Source organism: Mustelus asterias, chromosome 6 (assembly GCF_964213995.1).
Source record: "Mustelus asterias chromosome 6, sMusAst1.hap1.1, whole genome shotgun sequence".
In the NCBI taxonomy this organism is placed as follows: Eukaryota; Metazoa; Chordata; class Chondrichthyes; order Carcharhiniformes; family Triakidae; genus Mustelus; species Mustelus asterias.
The window spans coordinates 105295291-105319382 of NC_135806.1; the positions used below are offsets into that span (position 1 = coordinate 105295291).

Sequence of the window (24092 nt, forward strand, 5' to 3'; positions counted from 1 at the left end):
CACTGATGGAGCGCCCGAATCGGACTTATATGGAGCATGTCTGTTTCACGCTGATTCTGGATGGGCGAACGTGGTGGTAAAGGGGGAAGTGCCGGTAAGGTTGGGCGGGCAGCCCATTAAGTCAATTTAAATGCATGCATTTAAATGGCTGTTGCGCCTGTTTCTGGCGCGGTCCCAATCGCGGCCGTTTTTGGGCCTTGGTAAAGGGGGAACTGGCACAGAGACGGATGCGGATCACGCTACTCGCTTCACGCCCGACTTTTTACCTAGTCTCCACACCCGGAAACGGGCGCAATGTGATGGTAAAATCGGGCCCCGAGTCTGCAAAGGGATATAGATAGTTTAAGTGAATGAGCAAGAGCAGATGGAGTACAATGTTGGCAAATGTGAGTTCATCCATTTTAGTAGGAATAACAGCAAAATGGGCTATTATTTAAATGGTAAGAAGTTGCAGCATGCTGCTGTGCAGAGGGACCTGGGTGTCCTTGTGAATGAATCACAAAAAGTTGGTTTACAGTGCAGCAGGTAATTAAGAAGGCAAATGAAATTTGTCCTTCATTGCTACAGGGATGGAGTTTAAAAACAGGGAGGTTATAGTGTAGCTGTAATTGGGCTGGAGAGGCCACACCTGGAGTACTGTGTACCGTTTTGGTCTCCTTATTTGAGAAAAGATATACTGACAATGGAGGGGGTGCAGAGGAGATTCAGTAGGTTGATTCCGGAGCTGAGAGGGTTGGCTTATGAAGAGAGACTGAGTAGACTGGGAGTATACTTATTGGAATTCAGAAAAATGAGGAGGGATCTTATATAAACATATCACAATATGAAGGGAATAGATACGATAGAAGTAGGGAGGTTGTTTCCACTGGCAGGTGAAACTAGGACTACAGGGGGGCATAGGCTCAAAATAAGGGGGTGCAGATTTAGGACTGAGTTGAGGAAGAACATCTTCACCCAAAAGGTTGTGAATCTGTGGAATTTTCTGCCCAGTGAAGCAGTTGAGGCTACCTCTTTGAATGTTTTTAAGGCAAAGATAGAATTTTGAACAGTAAAGGAATTAAGGGTTATGGTGAGCAGGTGGGTAAGTGGAGTTGACTCCACGAAAAGATCAGCCATGATCTTATTGAATGGTGAAGCAGGCTTGAGGGGCCAGATGGCCTACCCCGGCTCCTAGTTCTTATGCCCTTATGTAAATCACAATGCATTTTAAAGATTATTACTAATCACCATTTCATAAAAATTCTGAGCCATGTGATTGTTATTTCTGGTATAGTTTATTGGTTGTGACCTGAATTCAACTCTTATCAATAGGTAGTTTAGGTAGTCCTAAATTTAACCTGTCATACTTGACATGAAATGAACTGGGGATTCGGGAGGAGTTAAAATACAGCAGCGACTTCCCTAACATCACCGGGGTCTGACTCCAATTTTAGTCCAAGGCCTGAGTGATGGGAGCAGTGATAAATTGCCTAACAAATCAAACTTACCAGGAAAGAGATTAGACATGTAGGGGATTTCTTTTTCAGGCTTTCTTGAGAAGGGGTGGGATCTACAGAAACCCAAGTGTTACCCTCAACCTAGGCTTCATTCTCCCTCCCTTGGCTGCGATCAGTTTCTGCTCTGGCAGTTATAATTTTGTCATTATAGTCCAAATTGCTTTTAAATATCCCTTCAAGGGTGTTCACATGTCATTGCTGCCTGCTCTACCCTACCTGTGACTTCATGTGACTCCATACCGCTCTATTGCCCGCCCACACTTTGGCAAATCAGACCACAAGGCTGTGCTCCTGCTCCCAGCTTACAAGCAAAAACTGAAGTGGGAGAATCCATCAAAGAAAGTCGGGCAATGTTGGTCTGAGGAATCGAATAATCTCCTACAGGACTGCTTGGAGTCAGTGGACTGGTCAGTATTTAAAAACTCTGCGACCAGCCTGAACGAGTACACCATTACAATAATTGACTTCATTAATAAGTGTGTTAGTAGTAAGTAAGTAATTAGTTAGTTAGCAATAAGACTGTGTGCCAAAGAAACAAATCCGTGTGCTCCCCAACCAGAAACCATGAATGAACAGGGCTATCCACTGCTTGCTAAAGTCCAGGTCTGAGGCTTTCAAGTCAGGCGGCCCTGACCTACACAAGAAAGCCAGATACGATCTAAGGAGATCCATCAAAGATGCCAAAAGACAGTACCGGACCAAGCTACAGTCCCAGGCTTGCCACACGGGCCCCCGCCAACTATGGTAAGTTCTGCGAGACATAACAAGATGAAGGCATGTAAAATCGCCGGCACCAATGCACCCCTCCCTGATGAACTCAATGCATTCTATGCCTATTTTGAGCAAGAGGTCAGCGAGAGCATGCCCTCCACCCTGGAAGAACCTGTATCTGGGGTCACCATTGCAGATGTCAGAGCAGCTTTCTCGAAGGTCTCGAAGGTCAACCCACGGAAAGCGATTGGCCCGGATGGGGTACCCAGACGAACACTCAGATCCTGCACGGATCAGCTGGCGGGGGTATTCGCAGACATCTTTAACCTCTCTTTACAACAATCTGAGGTCCCTATCTGCTGTAAGAAGATGACCATCATTCTGGTACCTAAGAGAAACCAAGCAGCGTGCCTCAATGACTATCGTCTGGTGGCTCTGACATCCATCATTATGAAGTGCTTTGAAAGGCTAGTCATGGCACGAATCAATTCCAGCCTCCTGGACCACCTGGATCTGCTACAGTTTGCCTATCGCCGCAACACGTCCACAGCAGACTCCATCTCCCTGGCCCTGCACTCAACCCTGGAACACCTAGATAACAAAGACAGCTATGTCAGACTCCTATTTAATGACTACAGCTCAGCCTCCAACACCATTATTCCCATGAAACTCATCTCCAAATTCCGTGGCCTGGGCCTCGACCCCTGCCTCTGCAACTGGATCCTGAACTTCCTAACTCACAGACCACAATCAGTAAGGATAGGCAACAACGCCTCCTCCATGATCATCCTACACATCGATGCTCCACAAGGCTGTGTTCTCAGCCCCCTACTATACTTATTATACACCTATGACTGTGTGGCCAAATTCCCCTCCAATTCGATTTTCAAGTTTGCTGACAACACCACCGTAGTGGGACAAATTTCAAACAATGACAAGACAGAGTACAGGAATGAGATAGATAATCTGGTGAACTGGTGCGGCAACAATAATCTCTCCCTCAATGTCAACAAAACGAAGGAGATTGTCATCGACTTCAGGAAGCATAGAGGAGAACATGCTCCTGTCTACATCAATGGGGAAGAAGTAGAAAGGGTTGAGAGCTTCAAGTTTTTAGGGATCCAGATCACTAGCAACCTGTCCTGGTCCCCCCATGCCAACACTATAGTTAAGAAAACCCACCAACGCCTCTACTTTCTCAAAAGACTAAGGAAATTTGGCATGTCAGCTACAACTCTCACCAACCTTTACAGATACACCATAGGAAGCATTCTTTCTGGTTGTATCACAGCTTGGTGTGGCCCCTGCTCTGCCCAAGACCGAAAGGAACTACAAAAGTTCGTGAATGTAGCCCAATCCATCACGCAAACTAGCCTCCCATCCATTGACTCTGTCTACACTTCCTCAACAAAGCAGCCAGCATAATTAAGGACCCCACACACTCCAGACATTCTCTCTTCCACCTTCTTCCGTCGGGAAAAAGATACAAAAGTCTGAGGTCACGTACCAACCGACTCAAGAATAGCTTCTTCCCTTCTGCCGTCAGACTTTTGAATGGACCTACCTTGCATTAAGTTGATCTTTCTCTACCCCCTAGCTATGACTGTAACATTACATTCTGCACTCTCTAGTTCCCTTCTCTATGAATGGTGTGCTTTGTCTGTATAGCGTGCAAGAAATAGTACTTTTCACTGTATGCTAATGCATGTGACAATAATAAATCAAATCAAATCAAATGTTCCACATAACATAGTTGACTTGTATTGTTATTACAGAAATTAGCATGGGTACTTAACATTGCTTTGTTAGTGTAGCGCACATTCCAAAAATAAATATTTAAAACTTGCTATAATTTTCATGATTGATTTTATATTTCAAAACTGTTTGTTTACAGTGTTCATTCAAAAATGCTTAGATTACACCTGTAAGTCTCATGTCTGTTTAAGTTTGTCACTACAGTGCAGAATGGTGCTTCACTGATTTCAGCAACCCAAACACAGCCGATAGTTCTATCAATTATAAACTATTCTCAAACATAGGGTGGGTTTTTCCAGCCCTGCTCACCACTGGGGATCATCCAGTCCTGCTGGAAGTCAATGAACTTTTGCCTAGGCCGCCGAATCTCCCGCGGTGGATCCTGCTGCAAAGAGGCCAGAAAACCCCAGCCATGGACTACATCTGAAGCTGCTCTAAAAGTTGTTTCCATAGGGATATGGTTATGAATTCATCTCATAAAGAACGGATGATGATCTCCCGTTTGTACCAGATATAAACTGTCTCATTTTTGCAATGAAGAGATAACAAACATCAATATTTATGAGACTCTCAAATTTTAATTTAATAATACTACAAAATGAAAATTAAAAAATAACTGCCTAACCTAAAGGCATTGCAAGCAAACTGAAGCGCGTCGATCTAATACAAATCAGACTTGGGATCGAACTTTGGACACGGGATTTACATAGTTCGCAAGGCAGAGGGGATGGGATCCACAGCAGTCGGTCAGGGACTACAGAGACTGTGGAGAACTCAGTGAATGGGTCCAGTAAGTCTAAGAGGAATAAAACACATGGAGAGTGCACTAAACATGACAGGGCAGATGGTTTGAGGTATGTTTAACGCAAGGAGTATGGTAGGTAGGGCGGAAGCTTGGATTACTACATGGAACTATGATGTTGTGGCAATTACAGAGACTTGGATGAAACAAGGACAGGATTGGCAGCTTAGCATTCCAGGAATTAGATGCTTCAGGCGAGATAGAGAGGGTAACAAAAGAGGTTGGGTGTTGCTTTACTGAGTAGGGAGAATGTCACATACAGAGGGAGGACACCTTGGTGGGATCATGCAGTGAGGCCAAATGGGTAGAACTCAGGAACAGGAGCGGTGCAATCACACGGTTGGGGTTGTACTACAGACCTCCCAACAACCAGCGTGAAGTGGAGGAACTGATTTGTCAGTAGATCGTGGGAAGATGTAAAAACACCAGGGTTGTTGTGATGGGTGATTTTAACTTCCTCAACATAGACTGGGATTCCTTTAGTGCCAGGGGCTTGGATGGGGCAGAGTTTCTTCAGTGTATCCAAGAGTGCTTCTCAAAGCAATATGTAGATAGTCCAACTCGGGAAGGAGTTATCTTAGACCTGGTTCTGGGAAATGAGCCCAGGCAGATGATTGATGTCTTGGTCGGGGACCATTTTGGGAACAGTGATCACAATTCTATAAGTTTTAAGATACTTGTAGAAAAGGATAGAAGTCATCCCAGAGTGAAAATATTAAACTGGGGGAAGGTTAGCTATGACAGTATTAGGCAGGAGCTAGGGAATGTTGACTGGGGGCGGCTGTTTGAGAGTAAATCCACATCTGATATGTGGGAGGCTTTTAAAAGTCAGTTGTTAACAATTCAGGACAAGTATGTCCCTGTAAAAATGAAGGATAAAGATGGCAAGATTAAGGGACTCTGGATGACAAGAGAGATTGTGAGTTTAGTGAAAAAGAAAAGGAGGCATACATAAATTTCAGGAAATTGAAAATGGACAAGGCTCTTGGGGAATACGAAGATAGCAGGAAAGAGCTTAAACAGGGATTTAGGCGGTCAAAAAGGGGCCATGAAATGTCCTTGGCAGGCAGGATTAAGGAGAACCCCAAGGCTTTTTATGCATATATAAGGAGGAAGAGAGTAGCCAAGGAAAGGGTAGGTCCATTCACGGGCAGTGGAGGGAATTTATGTGTGGAGCCAGATGAGGTGGGTGCGGTCCTTAATGAGTACTTTGCATCAGTATCCACAAGGGAGAAGGATCTGATGGATGGTGATTGTAGAAAGGAGGATGCTGACATTCTAGGACATGTTGAGATAAAAAGGGAGGAGGTATTGGCGGTTTTGAAAAACATTAAAGTGGACAACTCCCCAGGGCCAGATAGGGTCTATCCCAGAATACGGAGAGAGGCAAGGGAAGAAATTGCTGAGGCCTTGCCAAAATCTTTGTATCCTCTTTTGCCATGGGCGAGGTACCAGAGGATTGCAGAGTAGCTAACATTGTTCCGCTGTTTAAGAAGGGCAGAAGAGACAATCTGGGAAATTACAGGCCTGTGAGCCTTACATCAGTGGCGGGGAAATCATTGGAGAAGATTCTTAGGGACAGGATGTATTCACATCTGGAAGAGAATAGGCTTATTAGCGATAGGTGGCATGGTTTTGTGAATGGGAGGTTGTATCTCTGAAACTTTCGAGTTCTTTGAGGAAATGACAAGAAAAATTGACCAGGGCAGGGCAGTGGACGTTGCATGCATAGACTTTAGTAAAGCCTTCGATAAGGTTCCTCATGGCAGGCTGATACAGAAGGTGAAGTCACATGGGATCTGGGGTAAGCTGGAAAGATGGCTACAAAACTGGCTTGGGCATAGAAAGCAGAGACTCGCAGTGAAAGGGTACTTTTCTAACTGGAGGTCTGTGGCAAGCAGTGTTCCACAAGGATCAGTGCTGGGACATCTGTTGTTTGTAATATATATAAATGATTTTGGGGAAAACGTAGGTGGTTTGATTAGTAAATTTGCAAATGATACAAAAATTGGGGAGTAGCAGATAGTGAAGAGGATTGTCAGAAGATACAGCAGGATATAAATTAGCTGGAGACCTGGGCCAAAAGATGGCAGATGGAATTTAACCTGGACAAATGTGAGGTGATGCGATTTGGAAGGTCTACTGCAGAAGGAAAGTATACAGTAAATGGTAGAGCCTTTAGAAATATTAGCGTACAGAGGGATCTAGGCGTGCAGATCCACAGTTCCCTGATGGTGGCAACTCAGGTGGACAAGATGGTCAAGAAGGCATGCTGGCCTTCATCGGTCGGGGCATTGGGTGTAGGAATTGGAAAATCATGTTGCAGCTGTATAAGACTTTGGTTAGGCCACATTTGGAGTATTGTGTACAATTCTGGTCGTCACACTACCGGAAGGACGTTGATGCATTGGATTGGGTGCAGAAGAGATTTATCAAGATGTTGCCTGGCTTGGAGGATATGGACTATGAAGAATGGTTGAGCAAACTTGGATTGTTTTCATTGGAGCATCAGAGGATAAGAGGGGGACCTGATAGAGGTTTACAAGATCATGACAGGCTTGGATAGAGTGGATAGTCAGAGTCTTTTACCCAGGGTCGAAGTGTCAATTACTCAGGGGCATAGATTGAAAGTGAGAGGGGGAAAGTTTAAAAGAGATGGAAGGGGCAAGTTTTTCACACAGAGGGTGGTGAATGTCTGGAATGTGCTGCCGGAGGAGGTGGTGGAAGCAGCTTCTATTACAACGTTCAAGAGGCATCTGGATAGATACATGAATAGGCAGGGAATAAGTGGATATGGACCACATAGAGGCAAGAAAATATTAGGTTAGAGAGGCATCTGTGTTGACACAGACTTGATGGGCTGAAGGGCCTGTTCCTGTGCTGTATTGTTCTTTGTTCATTTAATCAATGGACAAAACTGATTTTGTTTCATGTCTTCACACACTTTTTTCCCCCCTTTGGGGAAGAATGGGGAAGTATTAGCAATCTGATCATACACCTGTGGAGCCACACCATGAATGCTCCTTCCATGGCCCACAAATCCTGGAGTGGGCCCTGTACTCAGAGTTTCTGCCTCAGAAGCAGGAGCACTACCTACTGAGTTGCAAGACCCCCGACAAACAAATCTATGTGAAAATATCTGCATTCATATTAATGGCAATCTGGAAACCAGATTTCTTCAACACAGAATTTGGAGGAAAGTCAAATTAAACTTAAGTTTAAATATTTATTTTATTCCAATAATGCAACTGGTTTCATTTTTTTCTGTAAACCAATCATTAATTTCAGATACAAATGGTATTTATAAAAATTGAATCTGAAAACTTCAAGCCCTAAAAATTTACTAGGATTGTAACGGAAGTTGTTCTTATGTCTATTTAATTTTTTTTTATTCATTCGTGGGACATGGGCATCGCTGGCTGGCCAGTATTTGTTGCCCATCCCCAGTTACCCTTGTTCAGAGGGCAGTTGAGAGTCAATCACATTGTTGTGACTCTGGAGTCACATATAGGCCAGGCCAGGTAAGGACAGCAGATTTCCTTCCCTAAAGAACATCAGTGAACCAGATGGGTTCTTCAGACAATCAACAATGGTTTCATGGTCATCAGTAGATTCTTAATTCCAGAATTTTTTTTGGAATTCAAATTTCACTACCTGCCATGGTGGGATTCGAACCCGGGTCCCCCAGAACATTAGCTGAGTCTCTGGATTAATAGTCTAGCAATAATACCACTGAGCCATCGCTTCCCCTGTTGAGTGCAAAACAATCCAAATCTGCAGAAGGCATAGGTTGGGGTTGTGTGTGTGTGTGTGTGTGTGGGGGGGGGGGGGTTGTTGTTGTTGTTGTTATCTGTAACTTCACATATTTAGGATTTAGGGATAAAAAACAGCAGAAGATCAAATTGATCCTGTTCTTACACTACCACTTTTCAGTGATCCAAAAACATGCGATACAACTTTGGTTTGAAAGTTCAGAGTCCAAAACTGATCCACATTTTCTGCTGTTTCATGTATTCCTCCAAAACCCACCAGACACTAGACCATATGAAAGCCCAGAATTAGAAAAGTTTGTTCCCCATAGCATAGAGGTTTACAGCATGGAAACAGGCCCTTTGGCCCAAATCGTCTATGCCGCCATTTTTCTTTAAACCCCTAAGCTAGTCCCAATTGCCCGCATTTGGCCCATATTCCTCTATACCCATCTTACCCATGTAACTGTCTAAATGCTTTTTGAAGGACAAAATTGTACCTGCCTCTACTACTACCTCTGGCAGCTTGTTCCAGACACTCACCACCCTGTGTGAAAAAATTGCCCCGCTGGACTCTTTTGTATCTCTCACCTTAAACCTATGCCCTCTAGTTTTGGACTCCCCTACCTTTGGGAAAAGATATTGACTATCTACCTGATCTATGCCCCGCATTATTTTATAATATCACCCCTCACCCTTCTACGCTCCAGAGAAAAAAGTCCCGGTCTATCCAGCCTCTCCTTATAACTCAAACCATCCAGTCCTGGTAGCGTCCTAGTAAATCTTTTCTGCACTCTTTCTAGTTTAATAATATCCTTTCTATAATAGGGTGACCAGAGCTGTACACAGTACTCCAAGTGTGGCCGTACCAATATCTTGTACAACTTCAACAAGACGTCCCAACTCCTGTATTCAATGTTCTGACCAATGAAACCAAGCATACTGAATGCCTTTTTCATCACTCTGTCCACCTGTGACTCCACTTTCAAGGAGCTATGAACATGTACCCCTAGATCTCTTTGTTCTGTAACTCTCCCCAGCGCCCTACCATTAACTCAGTAAGTCCTGCCCTGGTTCAATCTACCAAAATGCATCACCTTGCATTTGTCGAAATTAAAATCCATCTGCCATTCGTCAGCCCACTGGCCCAATTGATCAAGATCCCGTTGCAATCCGAGATAACGTTCTTCACTATCCACTACGCCACCAATCTTGGTATCACCTGCAAACTTACTAACCATGGCTCCTACATTCTCATCCAAATCATTAATATAAATGACAAATAACAGTGGGCCCAGCACTGATCCCTGAGTCACACCGCTGGTCACAGGCCTTCAGTTTGAAAAACAACCCTCTACAACCACCCCCTGGCTTCTGCCAAGAAGTGGAGATGCCGGTGTTGGACTGGGGTAAACACAGTAAGAAGTCTCACAACACCACGTTAAAGTCCAACAGGTTTATTTGGTAGCACAAGCCACTAGCTTTCGGAGCACTGCTCTTTCATCAGCTAAGTGGGAGTTCTGTTCTGTTAATAAGGACCTTCAACCGATGCTATACACTAGATAAATCGATGACATTTTCTTCCTTTGAACAATCACTGAAACAACTACATGATGACATCAACAAGTTCCATCCCACCAGACTCACCAGGGACTACTCTCCGGAATCGGTTGCATTCTTGGACACACGCATCTCCATCAAGGACGGTCACCTCAGCACTTCACTGTACCTCATTAGTGACAGACAGCATGGTTTTGTAAGAGGGAGGTCGTGCCTTACAAATTTGGTGGAGTTTTTTGAGGAAGTGACAAAAACGGTTGATGAAGGAAGGGCCGTGGATGTCGTCTATATGGATTTCAGTAAGGCATTTGACAAACTCCCACATGGCAGGTTGGTTAAGAAGGTTAAGGCTCATGGGATACAAGGAGAAGTGGCTAGATGGGTGGAGAACTGGCTTGGCCATAGGAGACAGAGGGTAGTGGTCGAAGGGTCTTTTTCCGGCTGGAGGTCTGTGATCAGTGGTGTTCCGCAGGGCTCTGTACTGGGACCTCTGCTATTTGTGATATATATAAATGATTTGGAAGAAGGTGTAACTGGTGTAATCAGCAAGTTTGCGGATGATACGAAGATGGCTGGACTTGCGGATAGCGAAGAGCATTGTCGGGCAATACAGCAAGATATAGATAGGTTGGAAAATTGGGCGGAGAGGTGGCAGATGGAGTTTAATCCGGATAAATGCGAAGTGATGCATTTTGGAATAAATAATGTAGGGAGGAGTTATACAATAAATGGCAGAGTCATCAGGAGTATAGAAATACAGAGGGACCTAGGTGTGCAAGTCCACAAATCCTTGAAGGTGGCAACACAGGTGGAGAAGGTGGTGAAGAAGGCATATGGTATGCTTGCCTTTATAGGACAGGGTATAGAGTATAAAAGCTGGAGTCTGATGATGCAGCTGTATAGAACGCTGGTTAGGCCACATTTGGAGTACTGCGTCCAGTTCTGGTCGCCGCACTACCAGAAGGACGTGGAGGCGTTAGAGAGAGTGCAGAGAAGGTTTACCAGGATGTTGCCTGGTATGGAGGGTCTTAGCTATGAGGAGAGATTGGGTAGACTGGGGTTGTTCTCCTTGGAAAGATGGAGAATGAGGGGAGATCTAATAGAGGTGTACAAGATTATGAAGGGTATAGATAGGGTGAACAGTGGGAAGCTTTTTCCCAGGTCGGAGGTGACGATTACGAGGGGTCACGGGCTCAAGGTGAGAGGGGCGAAGTATAACTCAGATATCAGAGGGACGTTTTTTACAAAGAGGGTGGTGGGGGCCTGGAATGCGCTGCTAAGTAGGTTGGTGCAGACAGGCACGCTGACATCGTTTAAGACTTACCTGGATAGTCACATGAGCAGCCTGGGAATGGAGGGATACAAACGATTGGTCTAGTTGGACCAAGGAGCGGCACAGGCTTGGAGGGCCGAAGGGCCTGTTTCCTGTGCTGTACTGTTCTTTGTTTGTTCTTTGTACCGCAAGCCCACGGATAACCTCACGATGCTCCACTTCTCCACCTTCCACCCTAAACAAGTTAAAGAAGGCATCCCATACGGACAAGCCTCCGTATACACAGGATCTGCTCAGATAAGGTGGATTGCAACAAACACCTCCAGACGCTGAAAGAACCTCTCATAAGAACAGGATATGGCGCTCGACTCATCGATTGACAGTTCCGACGTGCCACAGTAAAAAACCACACCGACCTCCTCAGAAGACAAACACGGGACACAGCGGACAGAGTACCCTTCGTCGTCCAGTACTTCCCCGGAGCAGAGAAGCTACGACATCTTCTCTGGAGCCTTCAACGCGTCATTGATGAAGACGAACATCTCGCTAAGGTCATCCCCACACCCCCACTTTTTGCCTTCAAACAACTGCACAACCTCAAACAGACCATTGTCCACAGCAAACTACCCAGCCTTCAGGAGAACAGTGACCACGACACCACACAACCCTGCCACAGCAACCTCTACAAGACGTGCCGGATCATCGACACGGATGCCATCATCTCACGTGAGAACACCATCCACCAGGTACACGGAACATATACTTGCAACTCGGCCAACATCGTCTACCTGATATGCTGCAGGAAAGGATGTCCCGAGGCATGGTACATTGGGGAGACCATGCAGACGCTACGACAACGGATGAATGAACACCGCTCGACAATCACCAGGCAAGAGTGTTCTCTTCCTGTTGGGGAACACTTCAGCAGTCACGGGCATCCGGCCTCTGATCTTCGGGTAAGCGTTCTCCAAGGCGGCCTTCATGACACACAACAACGCAGAGTCACTGAGCAGAGACTGATAGCCAAGTTCCGCACACATGATGACAGCCTCAACCGGGATCTTGGGTTCATGTCACACTATCTGTAACCCCCACGACTTGCCTGGGCTTGCAAAATCTCACTAACAGTTCTGGCTGGAGACAATACACATCTCTTTAACCTGTGCTTAACCCTCTCTCCACTCACATTGTCGGTACCTTTAAGACTTGATTACCTGTAAAGACTCGCATTCCAACCATTATTTTGTAAATTGAGTTTGTGTCTTTATAAGCCCTGTTTGTGAACAGAACTCCCACTTACCTGATGAAGGAGCAGCGCTCCGAAAACTAGTGGCTTGTGCTATCAAATAAACCTGTTGGACTTTAACCTGGTGTTGTGAGACTTCTTATTCTATCAAGAAGCCAATTTTGTATCCAGTTAGACACTTCACCCTGGATCCCGTGAGATTTAATCTTATGCAACAATTTACCATGCGGTACTTTGTCAAAGGCCTTGCTAAAGTCCATATAGAAAACATCAACTGCACTGCCTTCATAAAAACTCAATCAAATTTGTGAGACATGATTTTCCACTCATAAAGCCATGTTGACTGTCCCTAATCAGTCCTTGCGTCTCTAAATGCCTGTAGATCCTGTCTCTCAAAATACCTTCCAACAACTTACCCACCGCAGATGTGAGGATCACTGGCCTGTAGTTCCCAGGCTTTTCCCTGCAGCCCTTTTTAAACAAAGGCACAACATTTGACACCCTCCAATCTTCAGGCACCTCACTCATGACTATCGATGATTCAAATAGCTCTGCTAGGGGACCCAGAATTTCCTCCCTGGCCTTCCACAATGTCCTGGGATACAATTCATCAGGTCCCGAGGATTTATGTACCTTGATGTGCTTTAAGACTTCCAGCACCTCTTTCTCTGTAATATGTACACTCCTCAAGACATCATTATTTATTTCCCCAAGTTCCCTAACATCCATGCTTTTCTCAACAGTAAATACTGGTGAGAAATATTCATTTAGGATCACACTCATCTCTTGTGGATCCGCACATAGATACCTTGTTGATCCTCAAGAGTCCCTACTCTCTCCCTTGTTACTCTTTTGCCCTTTATGTATTTGTAGAAGCTGTTTGGATTCTCCTTTGCCTTATCTGCCAAAACAATCTCGTGTCCCCTTTTTGCATGTACAATTCTTTCTTGGGGGGAGGGGGAGGTTTAATAACGTTAAGTTGAAAGCACAGAGAAATTGGGTATAAATTGTCTTAAAAAGTATCAGCATCTCCTTCAGAGTACAATGATTGTCACCTATTCCTGCTAAAATGTTACAACTTTATAATTTAGTCAAGCAGTCAAGCTCTGCTCCAATTAAAGAAAGGACCCTTCCAATTGGTCGCAATTGCACATGGGTCAAAACCCCGTCATTCAATCCAGCCCTTAACATTGATCTGCCCTATTCATTCCTGCAGCTCCTTTGGCGACCCGAGTGATGGCCTCCCTCACTATCCCCATACATAGCCCAGCCCTGGCTCTTTGCATTTCGAACGGGGTGGGGGAGGGCTCTGTGCAAATCTAGTTTAATAAAACACAACAGCCACACTGACTACACTTTACCGCTCCCGCCCAAACCAGCATTTAACATCAAGTAAGGATAAAAGCCCAGGATAAAAGGGTAATAAGGCTAAAAGTCCTTGTTATTTTAACAAAATAATAAAGATTGCCCTTTGATCGGAAGGTGAAACTTTTGAGTGGAGTACCAGGGGGATTTTCACAATTACTTCATTGCAATGTTAATGCAAGCCTACTTGTGACACTAATAAATAAACTTTAAACATGTACCATTTAATGTATTTAATTTTATTTAATGTATACTTTTATGTTAAAAGCTAAAAATAGCTTGCTTATTAAACATGATGTTTACCTTGGAAATGCCATCCATGTCTCCAGAGCCTGAAATTAAAAGACAAACATCCTAATTAGTTTTTGTTCCATCCATCTGAGCTCTATTACTTCCCCGCAGCACTTGATGGTGATCTTTCAGTCAGGTGAAACTGTTAGCTGCACAGGAAGGATTGAGGTAAATTAATCAGAGTACACCTTTGCGATATTATTAGCTTCATTGTGTTTCAGATTCACTGGCCTAATAAATGACACTGGTTTGCAAAAAACAAATATGTGATTGACTTCAGGTTTCCTTACACCCTCAAGTCTACAAGAGTTCAATAAAAATTGGATTGCACTTTACACACAGAAAGTATCTTAAAAAGATGAGATTAACATTTCCAGCCTGGCCTTTAACACATATCACTAGAAATTGAACACTCATTCACACATTGGATCCTGTAACTGTAGATATTTCTGGTGTCAAATTCATATTGGCCCAAAACTTGCAGTCAGAGGCCAATTGAACACACTTATTGCAAACCTCAAAGAAAGGTGCCCTCAAAATTCTAGCAAATTCTGCTTCATAGATGTCACTTCACTCAACCTAATTTTAAATCCAGAGCCAAGTCAAGGGGAATCCCAGGTGTCCAGCGACAATGTTGTAATTTAGCATGGTAAGCATCCAAACACATCGAAGTATTCCCATGGACAGCAAACCAGGAAGTGAATGCACTGATATCCATCAGTCTTAGTGAGCTTCAACAGTGCACCCTAAAGAAAGACATCGAATCCCTGATAGCATCTCCTAGGTTTCAACATTTAACTGCACCTGTGGATTCCAGAAGTTGCTGTCAGTTTATCAGAAAAAATGGTGCAAACTCTGCAAGTTTTGCCATAATTGTTATTGAAAAATCCCAGCCAGTATTCATTTTTCCCCTTTCCCCTGTCCGTCTGACTTGGAAGAATGAGCTCACCAACACCCAAAAGTGCACTTTATATTTTCATAATAAAAACAAGAGGGAAATATATCTTGCGATTATTGTATAAAGCAGTGCAGTATAGGTGAATCACAGATGCACTAAAGGTCTCTCACTGCTTTTGGGCTTTTGTCACATTAAACTCAGGCCTGTGAAAGGAATTGAAGTACAGATTGGTCATGATCCAATTCTGAATGGTGGGCTTTGCTGTAATACACTTTGTATAATTCAAGCAATCTATTGCACTACATTTTAATTTACCTGCACTCCAATTTTACTTTGAGTGTCTGTCCCTGGAAGTGACATCTCCCAACACACCTTCTCCACCAGCTCTAGCCAGAACTTCTGACTTAGGGGCTGTTTACTTCAGTACAATTGCATTCGATGTAATTCAACAATCAGTAAGGCAGCAAGCCAAATTCAAGAAATGCAAATAATTTCTGTCCAGTTTCTCCTCCCTTCCTTCAAATGGAATGTCTGACTTCCAGCTGCTTGGTTGATAAAATAAAAACTTCATCCAACTGAGGCAGTGAGTCAGAGTAATAGGTCAAAAATTTGAACTTGCAACTGTTGGCACCCAAATGCTAACGTTCTGTACTGGCCCATACTTACCCTTTAATTATAATCAGGAAAAAAATAAGGATCAAAAGGAATTAGAATTTAAAATATTCACTAGCAGAGAATGAAGGAAAGGGTGCGGGAAGGAAAAAAGGATACGCAGAGTTGGATGGTGCTGTGTATTCAGTTCTTGATTAAAGCACTGCTGTTCCATGAAGGATTTTGCACCATGATTCAATCTACTCTTAATACCTTGCTTTAGATACATTCAAAGATACATAGGTAATCCGGATGTACTGTATTGGAGGACATGCTAATCTCAGAGATAAAAAATCATTTTTTGTGGTTAAAATCAAATTCAATTTGAATAACAATGTTATCTCAACTGAGATAGGGCAGGAAAATAGTAGAATGCAGAAAGAGTAACCAAGTATTTTCGCATCAACAGACAACATGCAGCTAAGCCTAAGAGCTTGCGAGAAAGGATTTTTCTATTCCTTTGCTCTTAGTAATATTTTTCCTACCGTAAACAAATGATTAGTAAATACAATAACTAATAAGATAAAATACATTTGCTGAAGTGTCAGGAGAGAAAATGTAATACATAAAGGGTTCACTTGTAAATGCTTAAATTGAGTAGTTTTTTAAATAATTCTTTTTCTTACTCTCATACTCAGACTCAGAGTAAACAAAATTCACCAAGGGGTAAAATGACATTAAGAAATGTTACTCCCGGAGGGTTGATTATAATCAGTGAGCAGCTGCCTTACATCGATGTATCACATTAATACTGAATTAGATATGCCAACTTAAGGTTGTTTGTGTGAATTGGAATCAAGCCTCTCTGATATTGTTGTATACACATCAGGAAGTTTCTGAAGTGCATTCATAATTATCATGAGGTTCACAAGAGAGTTAAAAAGCTACCAATCTGCAGAAATACAACAGAATAACTAATATGGCAAAGTGAATAAAAATTCATTATGCTTTATTCATTTTCTCTTTACCTAATGATCCATTCATGTGATGTGGTTCCATTCCACCCATTGCCCCTATTGGACCATCTGAGCCAGGACCCATTGGAAACTACAAGTAAAAAGCACAAATTGAATGTAACTTTTGTCAATGGGACTTTCTACACATACAACAGGGCACATTCACATGCTGTTCAATTGCTTCAACTTCCTTATTAGTTGCATTAAAGGAAATGTATTTCACAATTCATTTGATACATTAAGCATGACTAATCAATGATAGAGGCAGCGACATGAAAATCTTGCATCCATGTTGCATAGCCTTTTCTCTTTGAAGTAAACATTCTAGTTAAAGTGGTCTTTGTCATGCTCTACATGCTATGATGCTGCCAGTCATTTTGGTCTAATCCTGGCAAAGAAAATTGGAAAAGACTATGGGAGTCAATTTCAGTTAGATATTGTTGGTGAATGCACCACTTCCCAATGATAGTTGCATCACGGTTCCCGGTGGCATCACAACGAGATGCAAATACCTGACTAACTATTATAATAGAAGATCCTTTGGAAGCATCACAAGCACAGCATGCTTTACATGCTATGGATATCACCCAAGCATGTCAGTGGTCCCTGGCAAACAATACCTGGGAATGACTGTGATTGTAACCTACCTTCTCAAAGTCTAGAACAGAAATGGGGAAAGTGCTGAGAGTTCTGCTATCTTTTACAAGGAGATTAGTGGTTACTATGCAGCATGGAGTTTGCTGATGTGAATGGTCAGCAATGGTCTGAAACTTGTCTGTACCTTCTGGCTGGCATGTGTTGACCTGTGGACTGGTTCTATGGAGTGGCACAAAGGAAAGCCCTCCTTGCAAGCCTCAACTTCATCAGCTATAGAATGCGGAATACGAGGCTGTAATTCTTTTTTACAGATTCATGCCAGCACCTATGCATTCTTTTGCCTTTACAGCGGCATGCTCATTCAGTCTTGACAATGGTTGCTGATGCCTTTTAGTGCTTCAGATTTCTCATGCATAGTGCTAACCTGGCAGTGCCAACTTGTATCAGGGCCGCAGCTTGGCCATGGTCCTCTCCCCCAGGGGTTATACACATCTGTCCACCCATGGGGGTATCCCCATAACAGGTTCACGTCTGGGTGAACCTGTTGTAAACCGTGCCAAGGTGACGTCATGTTGGCGCAATTTGAAAAGCCATGATGTGGAGATGCCGGCATTGGACTAGAGTAAGCACAGTAAGAAGCACAAGTCTTCACTCACCCGATGAAGGATCCTGAGACTCTGAAAGCTAGTGCCAAATAAACCTGTTGGACTTTAAGCTGGTGTTGTGAGACTTCTTACTGTGCAGTTTGAAAATACAGTGAGGTCTCAATATCTGTGTAATGCATTTAAATCAGATTCATATTGACAGTGGGTGTGAACTTGATGACGTTGCCGGCGAAAATCGGAAGTCGCGACTTCCGGGTTTTGCCCGATCTTGAGGCTCCGCCGCCATTCCCGAGGAGGGTGAACGGGGGCTCAAGATCCTGCCCAATATCTTTATCAAATATTGGTCATCTGATATAATTATGAGAGTTTTTCCTTTGAATTGTGAATCATTAAGTTTATTTGTGTGTGATTTGCACATGGGATATTGGCTGGTCAAATGTAGCGCAAACCTGAAGAGAACTGTTTTATACCTGAAGAGAAAAATCGTCACTAATGTTTAGGATTTTGAGTACAAGTTTGCATTTCACACCTTTGTGGTGTATTGAATTGGAACATTTGTATTAAAATTAACTTGAAATTAAACCAAAGATTAATGCTTGCTTCACTTACGTTAGACCTGCTGGCCCCCGGGGGTACAGCATTCATCATTGTGTACATATTGTCACTGGAGTTCGTTGAATCTGAAATAACCAAAAATACAGTATGTTAAAGCTCTTGTTGCAATGTTTCAAGGATATCACAGGATGTTCACGCTGGTAGTATACAATTCTACTGTTTTTGTCTGCTTCATAGGAATAACGAGAGGAGCAGGCGCTCACGTGCTGCTAGAGCCCTCATCCATTGCCTTTGTTAATTCGAGACTTCACTATTCTGGTTGGCCTCCTATTATCCACCCTCCAAGGCCTTGACCTCTCTATCATTGTAATCTCCTCCAACCCGACAACTCTCGGAGATGACTAATTCATCTAATTCATCTAATTCCGGCCTCCTGAACATCCCCGATTTCAATCTTGTCCACCGTTGGTGGCCATGTTGTCAGCTGCCTAGGCCCTAAGCTCTGAAATTTTCACCCTAAACTTCTCCGTCACTTTTTCCTCAATAAGGCTCTTCTTAAGATTGATCTTTTTGACCAAGCTTTTGGTCATTTGCCCTAATAACTTCTTGGGCAGGATTTTATGGCTTTGCTCGTCCCAAAATCGTAAAATCCCACCCGAGGTCAACAGACCTTCCCATGCTCCGCCCCTCGCCTGCTCTGATTCTTGTAGCGGGCGGGCCAGTTACATTCTGCCCCATATGTCGGTGGGTATCAAATTTTGTTCCATAAAGCCCCGTGAAAGGCCTTGGGATGTATTATTACGTTATAGGCGCAATACAAATACAAATTGTTGTCTTTACTAAACATAGAAAAAAAGCAATAAACCCATTCCAGGTACTTCTTTCCATCCTTGCTAGAGTACCAAGTGGAGATAAAGAGCTTCACAGAATCCCCACAGTGCAGAAGGAGAACATTTGATCCATCGAGCCTGCGCCAACAACAATCCCACCCAAGCCCTATCCCCATAGCCCCATATATTTACTCTACTAGCCCCCCTGACACTAAGGGACAATTTTGCACATCTTTGGACTGTGGGAGGAAACCGGAGCACCTGGAGGAAACCCATCCAGACACAGCGAGAACGTGCAGACTATGCACACACAGTGACCCAAGCCGGGAATTGAACCTAGGTCCCTGGAGCTGTGAAGCAGCAGTGCTAATCACTGTGCCACCCATAGCAGGGCGACACAGTGGCACAGTGGTTAGCACTGCTGCCTCAGAGCCCTAGGGACCTGGGTTCGATTCCCAGCTTGGATCACTGTCTGTGTGGAGTTTGAAAATTCTCCCCGTGCCTGCGTGGGTTTCCTCCAGGTGCTCTGGTTTCCTCCCACACTCCAAAGATGTGCAGGTTAGGTTTATTGACCATGCTAAATTGCCCCTTAATGTCCCGGTATGTGTAGGATAGAGGGATTAGCGGGGTAAATATGTGGGATGACGGCGATAGGGTCTGAGTGGGATTGTTGTCAGTGCAGGCTCAATGGGCCAAATGGCTTCCTTCTGCACTGTTGGGATTCTATGATTTAGCTTCCTTACAAGGATTTTAATGTGAAATCAAAAATTGAGGCAAAGGGTAAAAAAAAATCCAAATGTTTTGGTTTACTTAAGAAACTGAGGTAGTGGGTGGTAGGGCAGCCATTGGGTGTATTACACACAAGCAAGCGGGGGGGGAGGGGTGGCCTGCCTTGAGTGCTGGCACCCTGATCTGCCATCAGATGCATTCCTATAGGCAGTGCAACTTCACCCATATCATCAGGAAACTGGAGTTGAAAATCACAGTTGGCCTCCTTTAAGTTTCCTTAACAAGACTCTTAATGAGTCTAGGTAGCCTCCTGGCTCATGAGGACAGATAGCGCTGCTGGCTCAGCAAAAAAAGGCAGGCACATGAAATGGGGTTAGCAAAACAGCACACCAGCTGGTGCCAGTATTTTTGAGTTCCTTCACTTCTGTTCCCAACCTTGGCGGGGCCCAAACATTCAGTCATTAAGTCTACTTGAGATGACATGTTTCAGAACATCAGCGCTCAAAAGTTTCCAACTTTAATAATCCTTGGTAGCAGCCAACATCTTGGTGTTGTTTCAAATCTTGTGTCTTTTTCTACTTCTTAAGCTGTATTTTCTTCTTTGTCTCCCTCTGCGCTGCGACCCTCAATTTTACCATCACTACCAGATATTCTGGTTTCTCTCTCCTAAGTACGTGCCGAAAGAATTGTAGCTGTCTCTAAGTGATCATTCGCAAAAGTCATTCTTGTGCCTGCTTTCCTCAAAACTTCCTCACTAGTTGTGTGTGTTGTTCAACTAATCCACATCATATGTTTCAGTAAGTAGGTTGACAGAAAGTCTGTTGTCTTTTATTTATCTTCCATTGTCTGGCTTATATTCCAATATTCACATCCATATAGTAATGTTGACCAGATGTAACATTTTAGTAATCTCGTTCTGCTTTTCATTGCGATGTTCTTATTTCTAAAGAGGTCTGATACTTTTGTGAATGCCCCTTTTGGAAGTCTTCTTCATGCCTTGATCACTTTTTCCAACAGTAGTCATTAGGCTACTCAGGTAAGATTCTACTTGTGTTATTTCTTTAAATTCCACTGTTATTTTGCATCTATTAAATCTATCTTCCTTTTTTACTGAATGCCCCTTTCAATTCTTAGATGCAGGGCTTTTTTATGGATAGATTAAAATTAATAGCAGAGACATCAAAATACAAGTACTCAACATAAATTGATATACTTCTTTAAATCCATCAGTCTCAACTTATTTATTTCACAAGTTGTCAAACTATTATATAATTCAAGGACATCTTTCAAAGTGTTATTGAAATGTGTTCTATGGGTGGGATTTTCTACGCCCCTCCATGGTGTGTTTTGGGGCGGTGGTGGAAGCCTGTCAATGTATTGTTCGCAGCCTCCGCTGGGTGTGGTCTTGGGGGTGGGGTTGCCATCGGCTGGACTGGAAGATCCTACCGGCAAGAACAGCTGGAAAATTTTAACCTATAACTTTATTGGTTTGATTCAGAGTCAGTGCAAAAACCAAAACCCTGGAGTTACAGATGTAGTTTTTACTGTGTTTACCCCAGTCCAACGCCGGCATCTCCACATCGTTACAGATGTACTCAGTGTCATCTATGTACTTACTTTTTTGATTAATTCTTCTTTGTATAATAATTCAAATTCAATGAGTATTTAGTACTTATCAATATAGTGCACACTCAGCAGTGCAGCATATTGAAACACAAATACTCAGGATGTAGAGTAAGGTCAGGTTTAAGATCCTCCATGCCAATGCAACCTCAATTAAGTCTGCGGTGAAGACAGTAAGTGGAGGCTGGTTATTTTAGTATGTTAGGAAAGGGGAAATTGACCTCCCCCTAGCAAACCTCATGGATTCCATCAATGAGCAAAATGGAAAGCAATGGGTGGGAAAAACATAACAGACACTGTAACTATCACTGACAATTAGAAAATGTTTTTTGAGCAGATTAAACAGAGGTGTTCCCACTCACACCATACAAATTTGATTCAAGTCCAGCCTTCATTAAAGGAATTTGGAAAAACCTGGATCACTTGCCAAGCTTCATCAGTAGCAGATGGACTTTCCTCGAAACACTTCCAAGTGTAGACAAAGAACACAACAGGGTTGCCTACATATTGAATGCTATTTCATTAACACTGGCTATCCTGACTGGAGCCATTAAGGCAGTGTCAAAATCCAAAGCCTTTCAATCAAGGATCATGAACATAGGCCCCAAGTTTAACCAGGTGATGGGGGGGTATGGGGATGTTGCATGCGAGTCCCAGGACATGCCCTGAGGAATCTGGCAAATCTCACAAAAATAAACTCAAAATTAAAATAACACAACAGGTATGATGTGGCAGGTTTACATTGAGATTACCGCAGGTTGCATGATGCCTATGCCTTGAGGACTAGTGACGCAAACACAATGCTATTGTCAATATAAAATAAGCTTTTTGTTAATGCAGAGGCTTTATTCATTACTGTAACAAAGTAGCTGCTGAGTGATTATTAAACCAATAATTGTTTCTTTGTATTAGTGGTTAGTGCATATGTAGTTCTTCGCTGTTTAATTCAGTCGACAAAGGGTGTTTGAGAGATTGCACTCAAAATGTTCATCTATCTTTCCTCTTTTCACATGATAATGAATGCACTGTGTATTTCCAATAAGTTATTTTTAATTTTAAGCCTTTATTGTAACATTAGGCAGAATTTTTCTAAAACTATACAAGGCACTAGTTAGGCCACACCTGGAATACTGTGAACAGTTTTGATCCCCTTATTTAAGGAAAGATAGACTGGCATTGGAGGCAGTTCAAACAAGATTCGTGGTCGATCGCAGGTATGGATGGATTTTCTTATGAGGACAAGTTGAGTAGGTTGGGACTGTACTTTTTGGAGTTTAGAAGAACGAGAGGTAACCTTATTGAGACATATAGGATTTTCAGGGGGGTTTGACAGGGCAGATGCGGAGAGGTTGTTTTCCATTGTGGGAGAGTCTATGACCAGAGGGCATAATCTCAGAGTAAGGGGTTGCCAATTTAAGAGATGAGGATGAAATGCTTCTCAGAAGGTAGTAAATCTGTGGCATTCTTCACTACATAGGGCTGTAAAGGATGGTTCATTATGTTCAAGGCTGAAATAGACAGATTTTTAATCAATAAGGGAATCAAAGGTTATGGGGATAAGGCGGGAAAGTGGTTGAGGATTACCACATCAGATCAATCATGATCTCATTGAAGGGTGGAGCAGACTCAATGGGCCAAATGGCTTACATCTGTTCCTATGTCTTAATGGTCTTATTGTAAGTTCTCTGATGGTGAGGTTTCCCGCCCCGCCAACACTGAAGTCTGTGGAGAATGCATCGCTCTCCCAATCAGGATTGCCCAATGGCCAGTTAACACTCTGCAGGGGAGGGGTGGAGAGGAGAGGAATGGAGAGGGGTACACAGTAAGCTTGGTGGGTGGTGGGGGGGAGTTATGATTTAAATGGTAGGGGGAAGGGATCATCAGGGGGCCCAGTTGTTGGGGGGAGTGATGCCCATTCTAGAAAATAATGGAGGTGCCCTCACTCCTCTGCTTCCTGAGCAGGGTAACCTGCTGGGCTTTTGCCCCGTCTCTGAGCCCCTCCTGCCAAGAAGAAAATTGAGGCCAGGGTGGGAAGCACCCTTTAAGTGGCCATTCATTGGCTATTTAAAGACCGCAATTGGGGCTTGAGTGGGTGTGCAACCAAGGGCTCACCTGCTCCCTGTAAAATTGCAGATAGGTTGTTGGTGGGAAGGTGGTGGGAAGGCCACAGGGCTCTGTAAAATTCTGCCCCTTGCGTAATTAAGTTTGTTTTACTTAAATGAGTTTCCGACGTGCTATATGCTTTTTCATGTTTGCTTTTAAATCAGTTGAGAAATAGAAAGATTACTTATAAAACCTAATGAAAGTCTTTGCCAGTGTGGCTCTCCCTAAAGGCATATAAATTTATTTTTGCGAAGTAGTTGCATTAAAGGACTTTGCTATTGAGCCTTGTGGGTAATG

The 24092-nt window shown here is 43.3% G+C and overlaps 1 protein-coding gene across 7 annotated transcripts in view; it reads right to left on the bottom strand.

Annotated features, from left to right (window-relative positions):
• ssbp2b (single stranded DNA binding protein 2b) overlaps positions 1–24092 on the bottom strand; it is a 441186-nt gene that overhangs the window by 27806 nt on the left and 389288 nt on the right. For all 7 annotated transcript variants that reach the window (XM_078214850.1, XM_078214849.1, XM_078214848.1 and 4 more), the window contains 3 exons: positions 18565–18635; positions 16766–16844; positions 14261–14289 (listed from right to left, as the gene is read on the bottom strand). In XM_078214850.1, coding sequence (XP_078070976.1) covers positions 14261–14289; positions 16766–16844; positions 18565–18635 — 179 coding nt within the window. The remainder of the gene's footprint in view (positions 1–14260; positions 14290–16765; positions 16845–18564; positions 18636–24092) is intronic.